Here is a 26,215-nt window from a genome sequence, read left to right as displayed (position 1 = left end):
TAAACATGCCTTTTTGGCTTTTCCCCACGAAATGGTGTCCTGTTTGGGAGGAGGTGGTTCGCTCACCGTACCGGGTTGCCACAACATGCAAACAGACACAGGCACATGAACAAACATGCAATCACACACACTATCATGCACACACAATTAACAAATATAGCATCAATTAGATGTACATCCAGGATGTACAAGACAACGCTTCCAGTGTAACGGTACGTGCACATACAATACAAACAAAGCTAAAATTAACAAGGTTTCATGAATGTCTTTAGTTACTCTGCTTTATGGTATTGGACAATCAGTTATCCTGCACTGCAAACATCACTGCGGTCGCCCGATCCTGCAGATTTGCACTTTACAACGTCCGCAGAATCCGGCCCTTCCTCACAAGGGAAGCAGCTCAGCTTCTAGTCCAATCACTGGTCATCTCCCGCCTCGACTACTGCAACTCACTCCTGGCTGGACTTCCTGCCTCCGCGATTAAACCTTTGCAGCGCATCCAGAATGTGGCAGCGCGCCTCGTCTTCAACCTACCGAAGTTCTCCCATGTGACCCCCCTCTTCCGACTGTGGTCAAGTGAGCCGCCATTCGTTCATCCGCGGTTAAACCAGCCGTCACACAAAATCTTCGTGCGCCTTTACTCTAAACAGCCTTTGGGTGGTATCTCGCAACGTTTTCAAAATAAAACCCTTCACCTACGTGTGTAGATATATAGAACACTAGCTGTCTTACGGCGGCGTCTAGAATGTCAGCACTTGCGGACATCTTGCCAGTCAGCTGCTCACCCATAACATTGCGTTGGTAGTGGTACTGTATGTACTTTATAAATAACCATAACTTGCTACATTTTCAACAGTTTTCCCAATGGTTTGGTTTCTTACAAACCTTATTAACGTGGTTATAATATTGTACCTATTTTAGAACATTTCAATTTTTTTAGAATCTAACATAATTATTCATCAGTATCATGTATGCAGTGCCGTAACTACATCTCTGACGTTTATAACAAAACAAACCGTTTGAAAATGTAGCAAGGTGGTTAAGGTTATTTAAAAAGTACATGTACCACTACCAAGTCAACACAGTGTTATGGGTGAGCAGCTGACTGTGGCAAGTTGGCCGCCAGTGCGGACCTTCGACTCCATTGGCCAGCAGAATATGCATGTGTACGTTTTTCAAATGACATTTTCTCAAAATCTATACAGTAAAATCAAATGGTTCCTTGTGGTCAAGTAGTCAGTACAACAGTTAGTATGTTCATATCAGTCAGTGCCTGAACTTATGCGACATTCGGTCTATAGCCCACTTCAAATTGCTGACATAATGCAAATTTGCAAAGGCGAGAATATGCATGTGTACGTTTTTCAAATGACATTTTCTCAAAATCTATACAGTAAAATCTAATGGTTCCTTGTGGTCAAGTAGTCAGTACAACAGTTCATATCAGTCAGTGCCTGAACTTATGTGACATTCGGTCTATAGTCCACTTCAAATTGCTGACATAATGCAAATTTGCAAAGGCGAGAATATGCATGTGTACGTTTTTCAAATGACATTTTCTCAAAATCTATACAGTAAAATCTAATGGTTCCTTGTGGTCAAGTAGTCAGTACAACAGTTCATATCAGTCAGTGCCTGAACTTATGTGACATTCGGTCTATAGTCCACTTCAAATTGCTGACATAATGCAAATTTGCAAAGGCGAGAATATGCATGTGTACGTTTTTCAAATGACATTTTCTCCAAATATATAGAGTAAAATCACATGGTTCCTTGTGTACAAGTAGTCAGTACAACAGTTAGTATGGTAATATCAGTCAGTGCCTGAACTTATGTGAAATTCGGTCTATAGCTCACCTCAAAGTGCTGACATAATGCAATTTGCTAAGGCAAGAATATGCATGTGTACGTTTTTCAAACGACATTTTCTCTAAATCTATACGGTAAAATCACATGGTTCCTTGTGTACAAGTAGTGGGTACAACAGTTAGTATGTTCATATCAGTCAGTGCCTGAACTTATGTGAAATTCGGTCTATAGCCCACTTCAAAGTGCTGGCATAATGCAAATTTGCAAAGGCGAGAATATGCATGTGTACGTTTTTCAAACGACATTTTCTCTAAATCTATACAGGAAAATCTAATGGTTCCTTGTGTACAAGTATAGTCAGCACACCGGTTGATATGGTCATATCAGTCAGTGCCTGAACTTATGCTCTAACCCAGTGGTTCCCAAACTTTTTGTGCCCAAGGCACACCAAAGGACAAATAAAAATTTCAAGGCACACCTATTGTGAAAAATAGCCTTATAACACGTGTTATCACTAATATCATCTGTTTATCTGTTAAGTTTATAATTATTTACTAATGCCAAATAAGATGTGACAAAGACAACTATTCTAGTCATGAAATATTTATCAACAAAATAAATCACAAAAATATTTAAACTTTATCAAATTGGGCTTAATCAAACACACCCATTTCAACCAGACAGGTGAGGCAAAGGAAACAGAAATTCAGCAGAGAACTGTCCATGAGAAAGCTGCATGGTCCTGAATCTGACCCACAAATTATACCTGTAACATTTAGAATCAGGCTTTTTTTGTAAATATTCTGCCTACTAACAAATCAGTGGGACACATGTGCCTGTCGGGCGCACAGATTTTTTTAATCCTTGGTGGCACGGAGGAGAGGGCCACTCGCAAGTCCTGCTCAACAGAGAGCCGTGACCTGGTCTTGTTCTTCATGTAAACAAAGAGTGGAGAACGCCAACTCACACAGGTAGGTGGTGGGGAAATGAAGAAGTTGGTCGATAGCGTGGTGGGAGATGGTTGGATATTCTGATGCACAAACCAACCAAAACTGATCGAGTGTGAGCTCACTAAATTTCAGTTTCAGCGTGCGGTCCGCACGGAGCTCTGCGCTCTCCTCTCTCTCCTTCATAGTGAGCTTCTCGTTTGAGGAGTCGGACTCCTGGTTGAATGGGTCTCGGATCCAGTCATTGTCCTCGATGTACGCCACACGTGGAAAATAGCGCTCAAACCTCTCTTTTAAGGTCTGAAGGTGTTCGGCATATATAGCGCGCTCACTGGCTTTGATGTGTCACAGTCTAAATTAAATTCCCACCTGCGCAACTGCGCGAACAGCGAAATGTGGGATCCTCTGAGGATTTTTTAAATAGTTTTTAGATAAAGAGTTTGCCTCTGTATTATGCCGCGGCACACAGTTTGGGAACCACTGCTCTAACCAATACGCAGGCAGGCCTTTGCCGTCTCTCGTCTCGAGCTTCTCGCTCACAACCAATCACGTTCTTCTGGAGGTCACTAGTTCTTAATTGATTTCAGCTGCGTCTCCCCCGCCTCTCCTCATAAAGCGCCCCCACCGTGACGGATGTTAATCGTTTATTTTGCGTTGGATTGCGTGGGCTGAACAATCCGGACATCGTGGCCACCGACGTGGACCCCCGCCACCGGGACCCACGCAGTGAGTAACGCAGGGTACTTCCTTCATGAGCACTGCTGTTACACTCTCCCCATCTCCTCTTGTCTGTTCTCGCCCCTCTATTGTACATGTTTTACCGCTGGAGGTTAATGTGGATTTGCTGATGGAAGTGGTAGTTTGTGTTGAGTGGTTTATCTATGGGATCGACTGACTAACTAACTAAAGATCTCGTGGTCAATGCGGCAGACCGCTGGACCTGGACGTCACCTTCTGCAGATACTTCACTGCCCTCAGGAATCCACGGATAACTTGAAACATGTCCGACTACACATTTCCGAAAAATCCAGAATGGAAACTTGTGGAAGGAAGAAAGGGGTCTGTTTTTGCTCAACCCATAACCCCACTGAGCCCTTCTGTGGAAACCTGTCTGACTGACCCTACTGACTGGGGGCCTGTTAATGTTTGTTTGGTTGGTCTGGTAGAAGGTTTGCTGCTTGTGATCTGCAAGGTGGTCCTGGGTTAGATGCGGTGTCTGACTTGCACACCACTCTCCCAATTCTATTCTGCTCTTTACTACTTTTCTACTTTCAATACACTTGCTGCTGCTGCTGTTGACCGCTGGTGGTGCAATGTGGTTTCTATTCGCGTATGTTCTGTGGACTTTGCATTTGTATTTTAATGAACATGTTTACTGTCTGTTAGACCTCGGATTGGCAAACCTAAACTCCTTCACTGGCAAAATGTAGATGCAAATTAAATGCCAAAATTAACATTTCAATATTCGTTTTGCGTATTTCACCAATCGGAACTAGACGGACCTCGTATATAATTTGCTCTTCAAATATGCGGTCAGGCGCCCCTCCGTTATATAACGTTTTCTGCCCGGTACGAAATAGACCGACCAATAGCAACCCTTAAAGGCTATCTAATGTGAGGTTGGATATACGCAACATGTAGAGGTGTTTCAACAACAAAGATGGAAGTTAGTGAACTAAAGACTGTATATGCTCACTAAAAGAACGAACGACTACTACTCAAAGATTTTGAGGAATATGTATTTCTGCATCACACGTTCCAATGCTATGATTAGTCGAGGCCTATCCAATAGCATAGCATCGACCCATTTTAGATCGCGCCCTTTAGACACGCCCCTTGGAAATTGAACAACTCACTTCAACGCAGAGGATCCAGAAGGATTTCATAACGAGTCCATTGGAAGATATCGAGGAACATGAACATCACCAATGAAGGAGAGTAAAGTTTCCACTTGCTATAGGAATTTAGTGAAGCACTAAATAGTTAATAATAATAATGATAAAATGTGGTCACCATTTATTGACTTTTTGGGTAAGACTTGCTTTACTAATATAACCGCGTTAAAACCGCATTCATTTACTTTTCTTGTGTAGTTTCCCACTATTCATTAAATGTTTTATAGAAGTAAAAAAGTAATCAATAGAACTATACACATTTGTACAACAATTAATCATTATACAGGATTTGAACATTTTCTATTCAAGCTCATGCTTCATAATATTTCCAAGGATTGCAGAGTACAAAATGATTTATGAACAGTTGTTTTTGTTCAGGAGCGGATTGTACACCCAGAGGCTTCAACAGAGCGGGTCTGGAGCTGGGAGCTGCAGGTGGATGTTGGCCAGGAGCCGTTCAGTCCTACAGGAACAGACGGGTGAGCCGTGGAACTGCACATCCTATAAACTCCTCCTTGGCGTGGTCAAACGGTTCAGAATAAAACTGGAATTCAGTCATTGGTTATGATTGGCTTGTTAGCCAAGCGTTCTCAGCCACTAGGACTAGTGTCCTTATGAAGATTAGATGTGTGGCTGGGTTTGGGAGTTTATAGGAAATGATACTTCTCAAGAACGCACAGAATGGGAGAAGATAAGCTATTGACATCTGAGTGAGCGAGGAGAAAAAAATCTCCAGTGTTTAAATGGATTTTGTCTTGTTTCAGTAGAGGTGATGGAGGCGGTCGTCTGGAGGTGCTCGTCTGGAGGTCCGTGGCGGTCGTCTGGAGGTGCTCGCCGTGAGGTCCATGGCGGTCGTCTGGAGGCGCTCGCTGCAGATGGAGGGAAGGCCGGGAGCCGTGTAGCCCAACGGATGCAGAACGGTGAGACACGGAACTGCACAGCTGCACATTTTTTCTAGGCTTGGTGAATTGTTTAGAATTAAATCTTTGACATGCAGCCACAGCAACTCTGAGGTGTTCTGAAAAATGTCAGATGCATTCTCAGCCACTAGGACCAGCTCCAGGATGTAAGCTAGGTGTGTGTGGCTGGCTGTTGGGTTAAATAATACCTCACTCAAGACTGCACAGTAGGGCATCAGTGAGATCTGTGGGAGCTAAAGCAGAGGAGGAGTTGATTATCTGCATCATGTACGGGGAGAAATGTGCAGTGTGCAAATGGAACGTGTCATTCGCCTTTCAGAAGGACTGAGGCGGAGGTCCTGGAGGCAGAGGCCAGCCTGGAGGCAGAGGCCAGCCTGGAGGCGGCGGTGGCCTGGAGGTCCTGGAGGCGTCCAACCTGGAAGGGGCGGCATGGAGGGCCAGGTGGCGGCTCCTCATCCAGTACAGTTAAACTCATCTTCAGTGCATCCATGATGAAAGGGGAGAAATGTTCCAGTGTGCAACTGGAACTTGTGTCTCACATTTCAGAAGGGCCTGGAGGCGGCCAACCTGGAAGGCCTGGAGACGGCCGAGGTCCTGGAGGCAACGGCGGGCCTGGAGGTGGAGGCCAACCTGGAGGTCCTGGAGTCGGAGGGCCTGGAGGCGGCGGTTGGGTCCAACCTGGAGGGCCTGGAGGCGGTGGTTGGGACCAACCTGGAGGGCCTGGAGGCGGTGGTTGGGACCAACCTGGAGGTCCCGGCGGTGGCGTCCACCTGGCGGCGGTCAGCCTGGAGGGCCCGGCGGCGGTCGTCCTGGAGGGCCCGGCGGCGGCGGCGGCGTCCTGGAGGGCCCGGAGGCGGCGGCGGCGGCAGCGTCCTGGAGGGCCCGGCGGCGGCGGCTCCTCATCCAGTAAAGCTAAACTCTTCTCCAGTGCATCATGAACGGGGAGGAATGTCCGGGGTGCAAATAGAACGTGTGTCACATTTCAGAAGAAATGAGGCGACGTTGCGGAGGTCCAGGCGGTCGGCCCGGTGGAGGTCCAGGCGGTCGGCCCGGTGGAGGTCCAGGCGGTCGGCCCGGTGGAGGTCCAGGCGGTTGGCCCGGTGGAGGTCCTGGAGGAGACGGTCCCGGCGGTGGAGGTCCAGGCGGTCGGCCCGGTGGAGGTCCAGGCGGTTGGCCCGGTGGAGGTCCTGGAGGAGACGGTCCGGGCGGTGGAGGACGGCTGGGGGGTCCGGCGGTGGAGGTCCGAAGGCGGGTCGTGATTAGACCAACCAGCTCCTCATCCATGGAAGGTAAGCTCTGTCTCAGGTCAATCTGATCAACGAGAAAATCACAGAGCGCAGCCATGAACTGGTGGTATCGCCATGTGGGGACTAAACTCTAATGTTTAACTCCAGTAACTGCAGTGTTTCCCCCAGCACTGTAGGGTTAAGGCCGTCTTAACAGTAGGGCCCCGCCTTGACTACCGATGTAGAAAAATGATATATAAAAAATAATTATGCAATAACAAAGTGCAAAACTCGTAGGGAAAGAAAACATACTTTCCTCAAGTACAAAAAATATAGATAAATAATTTGTCGGTAATACTGTATACTGTTCAAAACAATAGTCGTGCCATAAAGCATTTTGAATGCAATTGAAAAGGCGGTTGTATGTATTATTGCGAACTGAAACCCTCACCGAAGACCCCCCCCCCCCCCCCCCCCCCACCTTGACTAAGACATTGTCTGGGGGAAACACTGAACCGGGTTGTATCACTTAGTAGTGAGTACACTCGGGTAGCTGGGTCATCTCCAAATGGTAACTGAGTGTTTGCTCCAGCAGGATTGAAGGAGTCACTGGGGATGAAGATCACTGCTCAGGGGCTGACGACCACTCATCTTTCCGGAGAAGGTACATAAATCTACAGCTGATGTGATTAAAGTTCTGCAGTTCAGATCCGCTGATAAATGGTCCCATACCGTATCCACAGCGTCCTCATGGTGCAGGCGGTCAAACCTCCACCTCTTTGAAGAGACCAAGCAGCTTGATGACTGACTGGTTCTTTATACTCAAGACCTCGTCCCGGAGCAGAGGACAGACCTAAGGCCTGCAGCGCAGCCGACTAGAGACTCCATGTGGAACCGGTAAGATACTGGATTCACCATATTGAGGACATTTTCATTTATTCAACAAGGTTAGTTTTGTTTGGCGGGTATGTTGCTTTGATACTAGGGGCTTCTTCTGTAACAAACTTTCTAGAGAATAAGATCTGACTTCAGCAAATCAGCGGGATGTCCTTGAACAAGAGCCAATGGCTGAAGGTGCTCAAACGCATTCTTTTGACTCGCTCCTCTACTGCTGTAATCAAGCTGGATGGCTATTTTGCTCCTTCTACTGACAAAATCAAGTCTGCCACCTGGTGGCTGATGAGGGCGTAGCAACTCGGGGTACATTGGAAACATGATAAGAAGAGCCTGTTTTTGATGGTTGGATCGTACACCTAAATGTTTTTACATCAAAATATCGCCGAACCCCATGTTGGACAATGCTTGTTTTCATCCTTTCTATGTTTAGCTTTGATTTATCCTTACCTTTTCTTGTGACCCATTCCCCTTAGGTTCAATTAAGTTGACCTCTCCTTCAGGTGACTTAAAGGGAGACCAGATGTGCGGCAGCTGGGTGTCATGGTGCAGAGACCCAACGCTGGTAAATATTTACTTCCTCCTTGAACAGACCTAACGCGTCAAACGGCAATTATATAATCCCTCCTGATCTTTATAAAGGTCTGAAGACAAGTCTTTTCTGTGAACATCTCCACTGACTAGTGTGCTCTTAATTAAATTAAAGTTAATTAAATGCAGTAACTCCAATGCACCTGGAGGCTCGTATTGAATATTTTTGAAACCTGGTTCTCCAGCACTAGGACTATTGCGGTAAATAAATGCTTGTTTTATCGCTAATTTAAGTCTATGAAATCAAATGCTGATTGAGACCAGATGGGGCTGTTCCTGCATTTATAGACATTTGATTGCCCTTGACACTGATTCTACTTTTTGCATCAATTTACTTCACAGTACTGAACTACACCAGTGTGTCCTACTCCCCTAAACCCTGAGGATCCCTGGATGGCTACACCAGTGTGTCCTACTCCCATAAACCCTGAGGATCCCTGGATGGCTACACCAGCACATTAATCCACACCCAACATCAACACACAGTGCACACTCTATAGAGCTTGTAAGTCCGCCCCTTGCGGCGGGACCTCGTGAGATCGTAAGATATGACTGGGTTTCAATGGAGAGAAAGTAATTATTTTCTCCATTTTATGTTGCACCACATTTTGGGGGAAGAATGTTTGAATCAATCTTTGTCATTTATTTCTGAACTCCATATCTGTAATCCCAGCTGTTGTATTTTAACACGGTAGCTGGGAACCCTCTTTATAGGGAGCGGCTAGAGGGACGAGGCTGGAAGCAAACCTGAGCCTGGATCTTAACCTTCTTTCTAAACCAAATGCCGCAATTTAACCGCAAATAAAGTGAGGCCTAAAGTAACTTGACTCTCTTACCTAAACTTGCTTGCCTAAACTCGCTTGTCTAAACTCGCTTGCATAAAACCTAAACTCGCTTGCATAAAACCTGAACTTGCTTGGCTAAACTCGCGTCGCTTGCCTAATACCTGAACTTGCTTGCCTAAACTCCCTTGCCTAATACCTGAACTTGCTTGCCTAAACTCGCTTGCCTAATACCTGAACTCGCTTGCCTAAACTCGCTTGCCTAAACTCGCTTGCCTAAACTCGTTTGCCTAATACCTGAACTCGCTTGCATGAAACCTGAACTCGCTTGCATAAAACCTAAACTCGCTTAGCTTGACTCGCTTGCCTGTACTCGCTTGGCTAAACTCGCTTGCATAAAACCTAAACTCGCTTAGCTTGACTCGCTTGCCTGTACTCGCTTGGCTAAACTCGCTTGCCTAATACCTGAAGTCGCTTGCCTGAAGTCGCATGCCTAATACCTGAAGTCGCTTGCCTAAAACCTAAACTTGCTTGTCCAAACATGTTACACAAAGTTAACCATCCATAATCTTTAACCCAAACCAGACTTGTCCCTGGGTCGCTCCACTTTGACGTCGACGTGTCGACGTCAAAAATTCGTCGACGTCAAATTTCTCCGTCTACGATTTTCGACGGAGAAATGGACGGAAGTCACAATAAAGGAAAATGTCCGCGCACAAAATCATCAAAGGTATGGAAATACTTCAAGTTAAGTCCTAAACGGAAAGGTGTTGTGATTTGCACTCTTTGCCAAATGGAGTTGGCATATCACAAGAGCACGACAGCAATGTTGGAGCATCTCAAACGAGAAAGTATCTCGTGCGCATGAGAAAGTATCTTGTGCGCACGAGAAAGTATCTCATGAGCATGGGGAAACATCGTGCGCATATCACTGGCAGTGTGTGTGTGTGTGTGTGTGTGTGTGTGTGTGTGTGTGTGTGTGTGTGTGTGTCGTCAGCGAGTAGGTGGACGAGCGAGGAGAGCGAGCGATAGCGTGCGTGTCAGTCTAGTGAAGTCATGAACGAGTCCGGTTGTGTGTAAGAATAAAATACCCAGCCTGTCAAGAATCGGTGGCCGCTTCATTCCATCATATTCCGACCTATAAGCAGACTCACTGTCGGTCAAAGTGAAGGGTCATGCCCCCGAGAGCGCATCGGACCTGGAGGGAACGTATCACCTGTGCTCCTCGGTCTTTCATGTCCCTTTACGGGTTCCGTATTAAATAAAGTATATTATTAAGAATTTTTTGGTATTTATTTGAGATACATTATGGTTTTTATTAATCGAGCAACAGAAAAAAAACAAAAAAACGTCCAATTGGTCATTAGATTAGTCGACTAATCGATAAAATAATCGGCCGATTAATCGTTTGATAAATAATCGTTTACCCCCAGCCTTAGTTTTGAGTTTCATTCTTTGAGGGCTTGAAGTGCTTTGGAGGATATTTGAACCTTTGTTTGCCGCATCAATAAACATGCTTTATCTTTACCCATTTTGTTTTGGATTTCATTTCTATGTGTAATCCGGCCAAATGTTCAGTGTCCTTGCATGTAATGTCTATGGTCTGACGGTAATCTGACCTCTTCATGAAGCAGAATGTGTGTGAATGTTGTCCCGTGAGCTCCAGGCTCTCTGTGGGTCTGTCAACGTCTCTTTAGCAAAAGGTTGGAGAGTGAAACTCATTTTTGGGCCATTTTCATGTGTTCCTGATTATTCACATGAGACCTTAATGGGAACTTTTCTTTTTCTGCCTGCATACGTAATGCCTACATTAGTAGGGTGATCTGTCGATCCCAATATTGATCATTAACCACCTCATTCTTTGGGATTACAAATCATGTAATTTATGAGCATATTTGCAAATGCCTCCAAATATCAGATTGTGTAAAAACGAATGAAATGTAACCTGCTTGATTTAAAGAAAATAAAACATCCAAATATTATAAACCCGTTTTGTGTTGCTCTCTTACCATGTGGAAATGAGCAGATAGATATGTTTAGCTCTGATTTGCTGCCTCCTTTTGGTGTGGTGCTGGGATTTGTTTAATATATTATCATTTCCAGGATAAGTTAATAACCTGGTATAGCCTACCCGGAAAAGAAGGGATATGATGGCCAGGGCAGGCTGTTTCGGTGTAAGTGAAATCCGTGAGCTGCTGATCATGTGAGAGAAGGTTATGTAGTCACATTAAAAAATACCTTGAAAGATGGTAGGCCTACGATCTACGAGAGACGCAGAGGAACTTTCCTTATGAGGCTTTTGTCGGGATAAAAAACAAAATGAACAATAAGTTGAAGTTTTTGCAATGGTAAATAGTTAATTTCGTTTGTAGCCTTTACTCAGACGTGAGCTCATTCTTGCATGCGGGTGTCCGGCTTGGCAGTGTAAAAAGGCCTATACATCATCCTGCCCAACAATATGGGCAGGATCTAGACCAAGCTCTCCTAATCGGGTCAGCAATAGCCGGGTTTCAATGCCCAGAATCTGAGTTTGAATGCTACTGAATTAATGGAATGTTGCATTTTTTGTTTTACATCATAGATTCTAAATTGCGCGCCAATCAATGAAACCTTATGCGGAATCAGATAGTCGCCTCTTTGCTGCACATTAAGATAAATGTAGTTGTCACACAAGCTATTTTTGTAATTATTTCAGGGGGGAAAATGCCTTGAAAAAATGTAGTAGTGCGTTCTAAGGACTAATGTAGCATATGTCAGCCTAGGCCTTCTACTTGCTGTAGTTTGGTCTGGCTTTGCGAGACTAGCCTAGGCCTAATCAATTGTGTTTTAATATCTTTAGCATTCATATTATTGCAGTCTAATCTTTTCGTAGGCTATTCTGTTGATGGCCTTGATGGGGAGATATTTTAACGCTTTTTAACCCCATTTTCCTGCATCATTCCTGCGTCGCCCCCTCCTACGGAGCCCATTTCAGCACCGTGTCAGTAGACGGTTACAATCCTACGAACGTCGTGAGTGCAGTGAACGCGCGTTCGAAGCGCTCCAAAGAAATTTACGATGGCTTGCAAGATCCATCGTGAGAATGATCGTACGAGCATCGTTATCGGGAAACGGAGCCCTGATGCCCATGATCCTCTGTTGGTGCTTACATTGATAGATAGATTTTGGCTCTTATTATGAATATTCATGACATGCAAACATCTCGCCTCTGCTAGGCTAACAGCACTGTCCGTAACACACGCACGCACAAACACAGGACAGGAACACACACACACGGCCACGGTGGAGAGGTCATCTCTCTTATGACGTCACAATGAGCTGCATGACGTCGGAATTGTTTTCTAAGAATCTTTAACGTTTGCATGTCTACTGTTGCACACATATTGAAAAACGCTTCTGAACAAAAGACATCGCTCAACGATTTCCGTCTGATTATTAATAAGCTTATTCTGTCTGTGTTGTTTCTGCAAGGAACGAACGGAAAACAAAGGTATGTTACGGTCACTTAACGAAAAAAAAAAAAAGATTCACTAGGGAACGGGCTGTTAAATAGGATTCATTTGTTGAGTTTATAGGCTCTGTCGTATGTGTGCGATCGTTTATCAGACGCATCGTTTCATAACGCGGCCCTCAAGTCGGACAAGTCGTCACATAATGCAAAATTGCATTATGTCAGCACTTTGAAGTGGGCTAAAGACCGAATTTCACATAAGTTCAGGCACTGACTGATATGACCATACTAACTGTTGTACCGACTACTTGTACACAAGGAACCATTAGATTTTACTGTATAGATTTAGAGAAAATGTAATTTGAAAAACGTACACATGCATATTCTCTCCTTTGCAAAATTGCATTATGTCAGCAAGTGGGCTATAGACCGAATTTCACATAAGTTCAGGCACTGACTGATATGACCATATTAACCCGTGTGCTGACTACTTGTACACAAGGAACCATGTTATTTTACTGTATAGATTTTGAGAAAATGTCATTTGAAAAACGTACGTATGCATATTCTCGCCTTTGCTAAATTGCATTATGTCAGCACTTTGAAGTGGGCTATAGACCGAATTTCACATAAGTTCAGGCACTAACTGATATGACCATATTAACCCGTGTGCTGACTACTTGTACACAAGGAACCATTAGATTTTACTGTATAGATTTAGAGAAAATGTCACTGACTGATATGACCATACTAACTGTTGTACTGACTACTTGTACACAAAGAACCATGTGATTTTACTGTATAGATTTAGAGAAAATGTCATTTGAAAAACGTACACATGCATATTCTCGCCTTTGCAAATTGCATTATGTCAGCAATTTGAAGTGGGCTATAGACCGAATGTCACATAAGTTCAGGCACTGACTGATATGAACATACTAACTGTTGTACTGACTACTTGACCACAAGGAACCATTAGATTTTACTGTATAGATTTTGAGAAAATGTCATTTGAAAAACGTACACATGCATATTCTCCCCTTTGCAAATGTGCATTATGTCAGCAATTTGAAGTGGGCTATAGACCGAATGTCACATAAGTTCAGGCACTGACTGTTATGAACATACTAACTGTTGTACTGACTACTTGACCACAAGGAACCATTAGATTTTACTGTATAGATTTTGAGAAAATGTCATTTGAAAAACGTACACATGCATATTCTCGCCTTTGCAAATTTGCATTATGTCAGCAATTTGAAGTGGGCTATAGACCGAATGTCACATAAGTTCAGGCACTGACTGATATGAACATAGGCTACTAACTGTTGTACTGACTACTTGACCACAAGGAACCATTTGATTTTACTGTATAGATTTTGAGAAAATGTCATTTGAAAAACGTACACATGCATATTCTATGGAAGCATATATGTAGCAAAATTCAAATGGCAATGCAATTTGGAATTACATTATGCATTTGACAATTCATTATGCAATTTTATAATGTAATTTGTAAATACGTTATTCAAAGTGTATTTTAACATGCAAAGTGACAATGCAATCCTCAATTAAATTTGCAAACGTTATAACAATACAAATAGAATAACATTTTGTCAAATTCTTTGAGTTCCTTTATACAAATTGAAAAGCTATAGCGTCCCCGTGATTGCAATCCACTTCGCCACGCTCCGTTTGTTGCGATATTCAAATGACATTTCAATCCGCAAAACGAACGCATTGCAAAAGATTTGGCAAAACGGAATCCAAAACGGAATCCAAAGAGGAATCCAAAAAGTCAATATGCAAAGTGGCAAACGTATCAGCCAATCAGCTTCTGGGCGGGAACTACGTTGCTTGCTCGTAATTTCCTTGTTCACTTCTAGTTCGTATGTGTCAGGTCCATGGTCACCAATGGAGATTATTGATACGCTCCGAAGTTTGGCCGATGATGTGGAGAACAATCGTGTTGAAGACACAGATGCAGTAGATAGAGTGCGTGTTCTGGGAGATAGGATAGACGACTTATCCTCACTGGTATGTTTTGACGCCAGTGTGGTAAACACAAAGATTTCCCAAGTGCTACAGGCACTGGGTGCGAAACATAGGGTCGGGAGACCCACCGTCTCCACCCACTCCTCACCTACAAAGCTCTCCAGAACCTAGCCCCCAGTTACCTCTGCGACCTCCTCCAAGAATACACTCCCTCCCGCTCCCTCCGCTCAACCTCTGCTGGACTACTATGTATCCCCACATCACGACTCATTACGAATGGGTGCCCGGTCATTCAGCTGTTCAGCACCCAGGCTCTGGAACTCCCTCCCCCCACAAATAAAACAGTCAGACACCATTACAACCTTCAAGTCACAACTCACCTGTTCAAACTCGCACACAACGTCTAACTGATCACTGTCTTGATTGTTTGTTTGTTTTGTCTTGTTTATGTTTTATTTATTTATTATTATTATTTTTCCACAATGTCTTGTTTTAAACGATTCATGATAACTTCATGCTCTGTAAGGTGACCTTGGGTGTCTTGAAAGGCGCCCTTTAAATTAAATTATTATTATTATTATTACCGTGGAGATACCCTTGGAGACAATAGAAAGTGACGTAGTTCCCGCCCAGACGCTGATTGGCTAATACGTTTGCCACTTTGCATATTTACTTTTTGGATTCCTCTTTGGATTCCTCTTTGGATTCCGTTTTGGATTCCGTTTTGCGGATTGAAATGTCATTTGAATATCGCAACACACGGAGCGTGGCGAAGTGGATTGCAATCACGGGGACGCTATAGCTTTTCAATTTGAATAAAGGAACTCAAAGAATTTGACAAAATGTTATTGCATTTTTATTGTTATAACTTTTGCAAATTTAATTGAGGATTGCATTGTCACTTTGCATATTAAAATACACTTTGAATAACGTTTTTACAAATTACATTATGAAATTGCATAATGCATTGTCAATTGCATAACGTAATTACTTATTGAATTGCAAATTGCAAATTGCATTGCCATTTGAATTTTGCTACATATATGCTTCCATAATATTCTGCTGGCCAATGGAGTCGAAGGTCCGCACTGGCGGCCAACTTGCCACAGTCAGCTGCTCACCCATAACACTGTGTTGACTTGGTAGTGGTACATGTACTTTTTAAATAACCTTAACCACCTTGCTACATTTTCAAACGGTTTGTTTTGTTATAAACGTCAGAGATGTAGTTACGGCACGGCATACTTGATACTGATGAATAATTATGTTAGATTCTAAAAAAATTGAAATGTTCTAAAATTGGTACAATATTATAACCACGTTAATAAGGTTTGTAAGAAACCCAACCGTTGGTAAAACGGTTGAAAATGTAGCAAGTTATGGTTATTTATAAAGTACATGTACCACTACCAACACAATGTTATGGGTGAGCAGCTGACTGGCAAGATGTCCGCAAGTGCGGACATTCTAGACGCCGCCAGCTAGTGTTCTATATATCTACACACGTAGGTGAAGGGTTTTATTTTGAAAACGTTGCGAGATACCACCCAAAGGCTGTTTAGAGTAAAGGCGCACGAAGATTTTGTGTGACGGCTGTCTTTACCGCGGATGAACGAATGGCGGCTCACTTGACCGCATGCTCTTCCGGGACCTCCACTGGCTCCCTTTAGTAGCTCGCATTAAATTTAAGACGATGGTACTGGCATACAAGGCAGTCGATGGAACTGCTCCTGCCTACCTCCAAGCATTGCTAAAGCCACACACCCCAGCTCGATCCCTCCGCTCAACTACCTCAGCTGGACGTCTGGAACCTCCATCGCTAAGACCTAGCAAAGGCCGCTCAGCAAAGTCACAACTTTTCTCGGTTTTGGGACCTCAGTGGTGGAACGAGCTCCCTGCCGCTCTCAGGACCGCTGAGTCGCTCACTATCTTCCGTAAAAGACTCAAGACTCACCTGTTCAGAGTCCACCTCGACACTGCATAGCCACCCCCCCCCCCCTTCTGGCCACCATTGTATTGTATTGCATTGTATTGTATTGCACTGTATTGTATTAGAGCACTTAACTGTGTAGTGGCAACTGCTTCTATCATGGCTGTAACACGGGAATTGATTAGCCTAGCGATTGTGGTACTTGCACTTGGTTCTATGAACATCCTTTCTGTACCGACAGCGATATATTGATGCACTTCTTATGACAAATGTACTTATTGTAAGTCGCTTTGGATAAAAGCGTCTGCTAAATGCCCTAAATGTAAATGCTTTATAGCTCATTCACAAATTCAAGGATTGGGTTAGTGGTTTTCATTAATGTTTCAAAATGACTGGTGTATTCACCATTAGTATCATCTGTGTGCATTGTTAAACCAGGATTATGTTAGATTAAGTCAGAATGGGTTTGATTAGATTAAATACAATATTTGCCTTTATAGTTGTTTTAGGAGTTTAATCCCAACCTGTCTGGATTTGAATGTACTGCAAACTAATTGACAGGAAGTGCTGCTACTATTCTAAAAACAATCATCACACCCACCATCGTTCTACACAAGTGAGGAGAGACACAGAGAGAGAGCCAAGGTGTTCGTGCTGACAATAAATGGTTGTGTGTGTGTGTGTGCGAGGAAAGCCCGGACGGGGTGTGTTAGGCCTGTCATTTCCTAACCACGCTCAGTGAAAGCAGCTGTTGATAGCCCTCTTAAAGATGATGCTAACACAACACACAGCTGTTGATAAGCCTCTTCAAGATGCTACTCAAACAACAGTAAAGTCCACAGGTGTTAGCTGTATGGATTTGATGTGCACGTAGTCTTGGGTTGCCAAGACGCCTAGTTGTATCATCTAAATGTCACTTTAATATCTCTATCGCTATCTCGAATTGTCATAAGAGTCTTGAAAAGCGAATTGTAACCATTGATATTGGGTCTTTCTTTTACTCTAATGAAGAAGATTGAATGGATCAAAACAGGGCCTGTTGGACATCCTATAACTTCTACTTATATTAGTTCTACTCAGGGAAAAGGTTATCTCATTGTGACACAATGCTTCTGCAGTTCAGGGTCCACTTCCTTGAGCTTAAAGGTGGATTAGTGCTTGTTAAGATGTTCTGTACAAACTTTATATACTTATATATTATTACAAATATTTATCTTGAAGGACTCCAAGATTAAGTAAATTAGATCAAATGAATAAGGGATGAGTGTTCGGATCTCTATACGGTCTATGGTAACTAGCTGCCAACAGAACAGCCCCAATGAATAAGGGATGAGTGTTCGGATCTCTGTACGGTCTATGGTAACTAGCTGCCAACAGAACAGCCCCAGTAGAGGGACTTATTCTCTGGTTATGAAGTCTCCACTCATAACACCGGAAGGGTAGTCTGATGGAAATGGTGTTCCGACTCCAAGGCAAAACGCTCTGGGTTTAGAGTCCTTTGACTAAATCGATATTGAAAATGTTTTCACTTTGAAGAATGCAACTGTGGCGAAATCAACAAACTCTATCAACAAATCATTTCAAATGAACGATGTATTCAGATCTGCGCAAACTGTTAACTCATGACTAAAAACACATCCTGCCATCTTAAAGTCAAGGTTTAACAGCAACTATTTTTTTCCCCTTGTGCCCACTTCTCCAGGCACACAGTGCATGATATCTCAGCACAAATAGTGATAACCCAAATCGGATATTATCAATTCCAGATTATCAATCCACAACATCCACAAACCTAGTGTGTCATGCCCCAGACAGCATTTAGGAATCTGCAGGCTCTTGCATGTGAGACAATGGTGAGGCATGAATTCAAGCTTTATGCATGAAGATGAGGCCCAACGTTAAACTCTTTATTAAGCAGAGAGAGTGCAGTGCCAGTGTTGCCTCTAACAGACAACCATCAAGAATGAGAGCTTCAATTCAAACAGAATCCAGGCAGTCGACACACTACACATGGCCACGTTAGCATGAAGAGTAGGTACGGTATTGAAACAATTGAGGTCTAAAACATACAGGTTACAGACATACAGCCCATAAAGCTTCAACTCAGCTCTGCCCAATTTCACTCATTTTGCTATCGAGATGAAACTGCAAACCCATGTTCTGCTATAATTTTTTCTGCCAAATTGAGATGGCAACATTAATATTAAGTTGTACAATTTTAAGGGATGATCGTATGTATCAATGCAATGCTTTATACGTTAACCAGACTTCATGAAAAATAAACCGATGATAATAATGACTGATGGAACCCATTAAGAGTCGGTTTCTGCCTGGTGGACCACATCGGTGTCTTGGATCAGGACTGGGTCAAGTTTATATATTTCAGATTATTTTTTTATTTCAGAGGTCACCAAATTCACAGCTTCAGAGATACCTGTTCTACACAAGCTAATTTAAATCCCAAGTGTGTCCCATTAGGTCCAGTGGGATCGTTGGCGGCCTGGGGATCCTTACAAAAAAGATCACATTTAATTTCATTGATTTTTGGTCTCTAATGTAATACTTAAAGTGTGAATATTGTGTAAAATTGCGTTATACCTTCAGTCGAACCTAACAATGCTCCGCCGTCTGTAGACCATCTCTCCAACCCAACGGTTCACATTCATAGACCGATGAAGCTCCCCGCGCCAGTCAGAGACCGTCTGTAGACCATCTCTCCAACCCAACGGTTCACATTCATAGACCGATGAAGCTCCCCGCGCCAGTCAGAGACCGTCTGTAGACCATCTCTCCAACCCAACGGTTCACATTCATAGACCGATGAAGCTCCCCGCGCCAGTCAGAGACCGTCTGTAGACCATCTCTCCAACCCAACGGTTCACATTCATAGACCGATGAAGCTCGCCGCGCCAGTCAGAGACCGTCTGTAGACCATCTCTCCAACCCAACGGTTCACATTCATAGACCGATGAAGCTCCCCGCGCCAGTCAGAGACCGTCTGTAGACCATCTCTCCAACCCAACGGTTCACATTCATAGACCGATGAAGCTCGCCGCGCCAGTCAGAGACCGTCTGTAGACCATCTCTCCAACCCAACGGTTCACATTCATAGACCGATGAAGCTCCCCGCGCCAGTCAGAGACCGTCTGTAGACCATCTCTCCAACCCAACGGTTCACATTCATAGACCGATGAAGCTCGCCGCGCCAGTCAGAGACCTGAGTGGTGCTACACCATGTAAATATCATCTCCTCAGAAACAAAGCCCCCCCCAGTCCTGCCTGTCCATACCAACAGAGGCTCAGCAACAGAAGGAGCCAAAGGAAATGTACACAAGCTGTCTTTCATATATCTGCTTTGTCTGACCAGGTGGGGGGGGGGGGGGGGGGTCATTTCTATTCTCTTTGTGATTGTGATGACTGCACACCTTCTCAGTGGCCCCATACAGCGGAGGAGGGGGGGGAGGGAGGGGAGGGAGGGGGGGGGGGGAAGAGGAGGGAGGAGGAGGAGGAGGGAGACGGGAGGAGGAGGAGGGAGGAGGGGGGAGGAGGAGGGAGGAGAAGGAGGGCGAGGAGCTCTACATCTCGGCCTCACGGTGCTGCAGCCTGCGCCCGTGCTGGCGCTTGGTGAGGCCGTACTTGAAGAACTCGTACACCGACCAGCTGATGGCCGTGGAGGGCATCTGGTAGATGACGCGGGCCTGCGAGCCCCTGAAGAAGCCCCGCAGGCCGCCCAGCCTGTACACCGTCCGGAAGGCGTGGGCCAGCCCCGTGATCTGTCTGTGAGGGGCGGGGCTCTGGCCGGGGCCGGGCGCCGCCGCCAGCGAGCCCAGCGCCAGCGACTCCTGGGTGTTGAGCAACGTCTTGCACACGTCCAGCGGCGTGGTGGCGGCGGCGGCGATGGCCCCGGCCAGCGCGCCCGACACCACGTGGGACGAGGGGTTGTACTGTCTGTGGGGGTTGAGCTGCTCCTGCAGGTACTCGTAGGTCATGAAGTGCAGCGCCTGGAAGGGCACGTTCATGGTGAGCTGCGTGGTGTAGCTGCGGTAGAAGGCGCCGCCGCCCTCCGTACGCCACACGGCGCGCACGCAGTCCAGCACGCCGCGGTACGGCGAGTTGTACATCTGCATCCGCTGCTTCACCACTGAGGGGGGGGGGATCAGACCGGTGGGCCGGAGAGGAGGGGGGGGGGGGGGTAGACATCAGTGAGGGACTGAACCAGTAGGTCAGTAGGATAGAGACGGGCGCGTCTTGGACCTTGGCTTTAGCACGGAAGCAAACCCTTAGCCAGCTGACGCCCCCAGCAGCTGTGGAGGCTTATGATTGGGCTTGGTCCGATGACAGGCATGAGCAGCTGGCCTACAGCGGCTTTCAAGGGAACTCAGAACTAAATATACAGGAATAAATACGCACATTCAACCCGCTTATGGGAACTAAACCGATGTAATCCCCAAAAGACAACCAAACAGGGGTTGAGAAAATAAGAATGTTTTTGGTTGGTCGTTCAACTTCTCGCTATGGGTAGCTTGACGCGTCTGAAACTTCATGTCTTCAGCCTTGTTCTGTGTGTGTGTGTGTGGATGCGTGTGTATGCGTGTGTGCGTATGTATGCGTGTGTGTGCGCGTGTATGTATGCGTGTGTATGTATGCGTGTGTGCGCGTGTATGTATGCGTGTTTGTGTGCATTTATGCATGCGTGTTTGTGCGAGTGTATGTGCGCGTGTATGTATGCGTGTGTGTGTGCATGTATGCGTGTGTGTATGCATGTGTGCGTGCGTTTATGTATGCATGTATGCGTGTGCGTGTATGTGGATGTGTGTGTGTGTATGGATGTGTGCGTGCAGGAATGCTCCTACCTTCCGCTGGGTTCATGGCAGCATCGTGAAGCAGTGTAGCCACACATCCCGCCGCCCCTGGTAATCACATACCACACATCTCAAAACACATGCAGCCAATGTGAGGCAGAAAGTACTGTAGAGGCAACACAAATCTAAAAGCAGAACAAAGAATAGATGAGCAGCAAGCGCAATCCTTCTTTATTATGATTTTTAGAATTATGTTTTATGGAAATTATGCTAAAGACTGCCGTTTTCTGAACTACACTTGGTTATCTTACCAGTGATCTGTTGGTTAACAGCTCGTACCATTAAAAATGAACCATCCTAAAATAGTACAGATCTATTGAGAGGGACTGAAATTGTGGAGTAGCTCCCGTTTGAGTTCAGGCTGTAAATGGTAAGAGAGCAGAGAGTGACCCCTAGTGGAGAAAGCGGGTTGTTGCTCCTTTGGAGAGCTTCACCAAAAGAGTGACGGAGAGAAAAAGGGCCGGACAGGACAGAAGAGAGGAAAATAAAGACTTACCGACTCATCCACTACTCTGGAAAAGAGGGAAGAGAGAGTAGGGAGAACAGGGAATAAGGAATACGTAGGAACACAAAAGCAAGTCTTCCACGGTTACGTTTTGGCAAAACTGCTAGTGATCTTAAATTCTTCGAAGCCGAAAGCTTTCAGAGCGACAAAAGGCAGGTATTCCAGAGCCAGACAACCTTTAGTTATAATCTATCTATCCTCTCTGGGCCACCTCAGGTTTTTCATAAGTGGTCGTCCAGGGCTACATATGGATCGTTCTGAATCAGCAGCTTTATAGATATATCAGTCGGGAGGGCAGTGTGGATAAGGAATCAGTCAAACTTTGGTCAGTCGCCACTGATAACCTTTTGGCCCATTGTCCAAAAAGGCCATTAGCTGCACTAAAACAATTTTAACGGTTTGGAAATGCGAGTGTGTGTATGCACGTGTGTGTGCGTGGGTGTGTCAGTCTGTGCGGTACCATTAGCCAAATGACTGTTAGCCCCTGGATGAATGCGATCACTTAGAGTCTTTTTAAGTTTCTCGTAGCAGGCGAAATAGAGAGCGTGGGCCGGTCCCGCCCCGACTGCTGTGGCGTTCAGCCCTCTCATTGGTCGCCAAACTCCCTCTGTGGTTATGATTCGCCGCAGGGCATCCATCACATTTCTGTAGTGGGCGGCGGGGTCCGGCTGCAGGCTCTGCATGCGAGTCTGACAGTGGGAGACAAGGATACAGTCACCATTAGAGCACTAAGGTTTGACAGACGAGGACACAGCCACCATTAGAGCACTAAGGTCTGACAGACGAGGACACAGCCACCATTAGAGCACTAAGGTCTGACAGACGAGGACACAGCCACCATTAGAGCACTAAGGTCTGACAGACGAGGACACAGCCACCATTAGAGCACTAAGGTCTGACAGACGAGGACACAGCCACCATTAGAGCACTAAGGTCTGACAGACGAGGACACAGCCACCATTAGAGCACTAAGGTCTGACAGACGAGGACACAGCCACCATTAGAGCACTAAGGTCTGACAGACGAGGACACAGTCACCATTAGAGCACTAAGGTCTGACAGTGGGGAGACAAGGACAGTGTGTGTGTCACTGCAACCATAAAACACTTTCTAAAGCCAAAAATAAAGTTATTCTAGGGTAGGGTGGACACTGGCTCCTTTAATTTCACTAGGCCAGTGAACACCAAACTACTAGTCGCATGCGGTGGATTGGTTAGCCCAATGGATTTGGTGTGTGTGTATGCATACCTGGTCAATGCCCTTTGCACCAATTGTAAATATAATCTGTGACTTTGTTCAGAAAACAAGGATGCAATAGGTCACACATCTTTAGCCTTAGCCCTATAATAACAGCAGCATACTCAACTTAATACATTAGCTTGACGCACCTAGGCCTTGGTAGTTAATCAATAATCATTTTTAGGTTTGACCTTCATAAGGTGAGTTGATATATCTTATCTCAAGCCCCTTGTGTTTATACTTTTAAAACACGGCTATGACCTTTGAATTGAAAACTAGGAAGGGAACAGCTAAACCAGGTCATACGCTCAACAGGTGAATACATATCCTGGTATATATATCTTCACATATCTTGAGCACTAAGTGCATTCAGTATACTTAATCATATAAAACTAGACTAAATGTATTTTGATCAAATAGGCCAAGAGCTTTTGAAGATTTTTTGCTTCATGTGAGCAAGCCTAACTAACACAGAACCGATGGCGTCTCAAATATATATATATATATATATATATATATATACACATACATATATATATATATATATATATACATATATATATATATACACACATACATATATATATATATATATATATACATACATACATACATACATACATACATACATACATACATACATACATACATACATACATAGTTAGGTTGCTAAGAAACAGAATGCCATCAATGACACCATCGGTTCTGTGACTGACACAGCAGTAGGCAGCAGTGCCTGATGGAAGAGACATGGATGGAGCCTGTTGTGTTTCTAAAAGGGTCTTATCAAACTGACACAGCCAGCTGACAGACCTGTCCATGTTCTACACAATAGCCAGCAGAACAAAGATTAACCAAGATGACATTGTGTAGCAAGACAACATGCCTGGATCCGTTCAAAGGCTATACAAACTATAACATAGTATTTTAGCCATCTTAATAGATTATATAATCAATCTACCTGAATGGTATTAAAAGGCCCACGTGTAATAATCGCTGTAGGGACCACATGATAACACTAGCTCCATTCAAATAACATGACGCCCATGTGACCAAAATAACACAACAATCATTTGGTTATGGACTTGAGAGGAACACTAGCCGTTCTACTAAGAAAAAATAGGCCATATGACAGAATGCCCATATGTCCCAAAGTACACTTTTAAAATATTTAGCGGTGCACAATGGACCTGCCAAGAAACGTATTTTGTCAATGTAGCAGCGATTATACCTGACATAAGCTTTTCTACTCCATGAGTTGGTGATATTGGGGTTTACAAATGTTATCGTATATAATGCGACATTAAATGGACAAAACTTAATTTTGATTCACTGCACGGTTCGGGAGTTATATATAAACTTATGTAACATTGCAGCCGGTAAGACAGGACGACACTTGCGAGCTTATACTATAGCTGTTCAGCCTGCCTTTTGATAGCAAGTAGTGTGCATTATTTAACTTGTAATTACATGCAAGAGACCGGTTGGTTGACACGTTAGACTCGGCGGATGACCTTGCCCTCGCATTCACGTCTTGTGCTGCAGAAAATGTGTAGCAACCAAGCTAACTGGCTATGCTAACAAACATACAAAACACTAGTTTTGGCCCGAGCGAAGCCCATCACATAGAGCGGGTCACAATTAAACAACAAAAACCAGCCACGGGATGCCGGCTAAACACCAAGTTGTGCTACCTTGACACAGTCGATGGGAAACATGAGGCAGTGTTCCATGATCCCGGCTACGGCTCCGGCCAACATGTGGGTGCTGGTGGAAGCTCCCTGTGGCAACCCCTCGTAGTCCGCATCGGAGTCCTCTGTCAGATCTGGCGGCCCACAGCAATAATGGACAGTCTGTAGGTCTAGTTCGCCCCCGACCCGGGGTGTCAAAGTGCCCATGATACTTTCCGAAAGTCCCCAGAATCTACCCCCAAGCCATCGAACTTCTGCCCCGGCTGAGGCACCAGCTACCCCAGATTCATTGCCTGACGTCTCCGCTGTCATCCGACGTTTCCTTACGAACCCCTCTACTTCCATCGGCATCCAGACTACACGCAGAGGCCCGAAGATAGCGATAGACAGCCGCCTTGATGTCAATCAAAACATAAAAGTTTATGCATTCCCCTGAGACGATTTGAAGCCGCGTATTTGCTTCGCCATTCCCTCGCACACCTCTACTACCACACTCCCATCCAAGGCCAAGGCGGACACCATAGGGGGAAGTGGATTCTGATTGGTTGTGATGCTATATCCGGGTCAGGACATTGGATAACGGACCATGCATTCATGCATGTGCAATAAATAACGCGCAACCTGTTCTTTTTAATAATTGAATTTTTTTGTTTTTCTTTGTATTTGCAATGAATTTTCCCATTAGGAGATTGAACCACGCACCCTGCCAAACATATCGCTGATAACACTATCTGGCCGATAGGGGCAGGAGAGTGCAGTGTTGGTGGCGCTTCCCTAAACAATAACTTGTTTTCGAATCCTTACGATACGCATTACGCACCTTGCAAGATGGTAAACCTACACATGGCCTGTATCTGATTTCAATGTAATTTGCCTTCGATAAAGGTTACTGATAAATGCCATTGTGTGGAATGGGCTAGGTTGTTGTGAATGACTGCATGTAGGCTAGACCTATTTAACTCAGAAAAAATAAAATACCATATTCTCAATATACATTGTATTCTAAATATGTAGGCTATATTAATATTATATTTATCTCTAGAAGACTATAAACAGATAATAACGTTAGTTATCTATGCAAACAATTGATGGAAATGTATCTCATTCTCCTCCGCCTATTCTTCATATCGAGCAACAACAAGTAGGCCTAATCACTTTTTCCCTTTCGAAAACAACATAACCGACTTGATATCTTGTCAAGCAATACTTGTATACTGACAATCTGACCTCAATTGTTAAGGCCTAGTGTTGTTTGATTATATGCGCTTTTGCAATTGTAGCCTACTTTCTATTCTGAGGATAGGCCTATATATATAAATCTAGAAGACATATCTCTGCTTTATGGCACTTCTATCTCGGTATTGTCTCTTGAAAAGTCATGCTTAAGCGATTATCCCACACAACGTAAACAATTCTTTCAATTGTCAAAACTATTTGGTTTATTGTTATGTTTGGGGTTTACCATGTCAAGAAAACAG

At 44.5% G+C, this 26,215-nt stretch overlaps 2 protein-coding genes across 15 annotated transcripts; one reads left to right on the top strand and one right to left on the bottom strand.

The window, feature by feature from the left end:
- The first annotated feature begins 3,517 nt into the window (after positions 1–3,517).
- Positions 3,518–9,082, top strand: LOC132473327 (uncharacterized). Of its 14 annotated transcripts, none has more exons than XR_009529330.1 (10): positions 3,518–5,130; positions 5,416–5,571; positions 5,891–5,915; positions 5,952–6,030; positions 6,121–6,605; positions 6,678–6,860; positions 7,393–7,461; positions 7,541–7,694; positions 8,168–8,256; positions 8,625–9,082. XR_009529330.1 is itself a non-coding variant. In XM_060073401.1 (6 exons), exons 1-5 carry the CDS (start codon positions 5,001–5,003, stop codon positions 6,564–6,566), a joined length of 795 nt encoding a protein of 264 aa, XP_059929384.1. In that variant the 5' UTR covers positions 3,518–5,000; the 3' UTR covers positions 6,567–6,581; positions 6,654–6,767. The 14 variants fall into 14 exon arrangements, 2 of the variants coding, with proteins under 2 accessions (XP_059929384.1, XP_059929385.1); XR_009529329.1 differs by having other exon boundaries at positions 6,118–6,605; XR_009529332.1 differs by having other exon boundaries at positions 5,891–6,030; positions 6,118–6,581; positions 6,654–6,707; positions 6,756–6,860.
- Positions 9,083–18,326: 9,244 nt separating this feature from the next.
- slc25a28 (solute carrier family 25 member 28) lies at positions 18,327–25,269 on the bottom strand. The gene is made up of 4 exons (XM_060072782.1): positions 24,741–25,269; positions 22,268–22,496; positions 21,294–21,350; positions 18,327–20,581 (listed from the first exon to the last, which is right to left on the bottom strand). Exons 1-4 carry the CDS (start codon positions 25,086–25,088, stop codon positions 20,016–20,018), a joined length of 1,200 nt encoding a protein of 399 aa, XP_059928765.1. The 5' UTR covers positions 25,089–25,269; the 3' UTR covers positions 18,327–20,015.
- Between the last annotated feature and the right edge of the window lie 946 nt (positions 25,270–26,215).

The sequence above is a fragment of the Gadus macrocephalus genome, chromosome 15 (genome assembly GCF_031168955.1).
Source record: "Gadus macrocephalus chromosome 15, ASM3116895v1".
Taxonomy (NCBI): Eukaryota; Metazoa; Chordata; class Actinopteri; order Gadiformes; family Gadidae; genus Gadus; species Gadus macrocephalus.
This window is presented reverse-complemented; position numbering and strand designations above follow the sequence as displayed.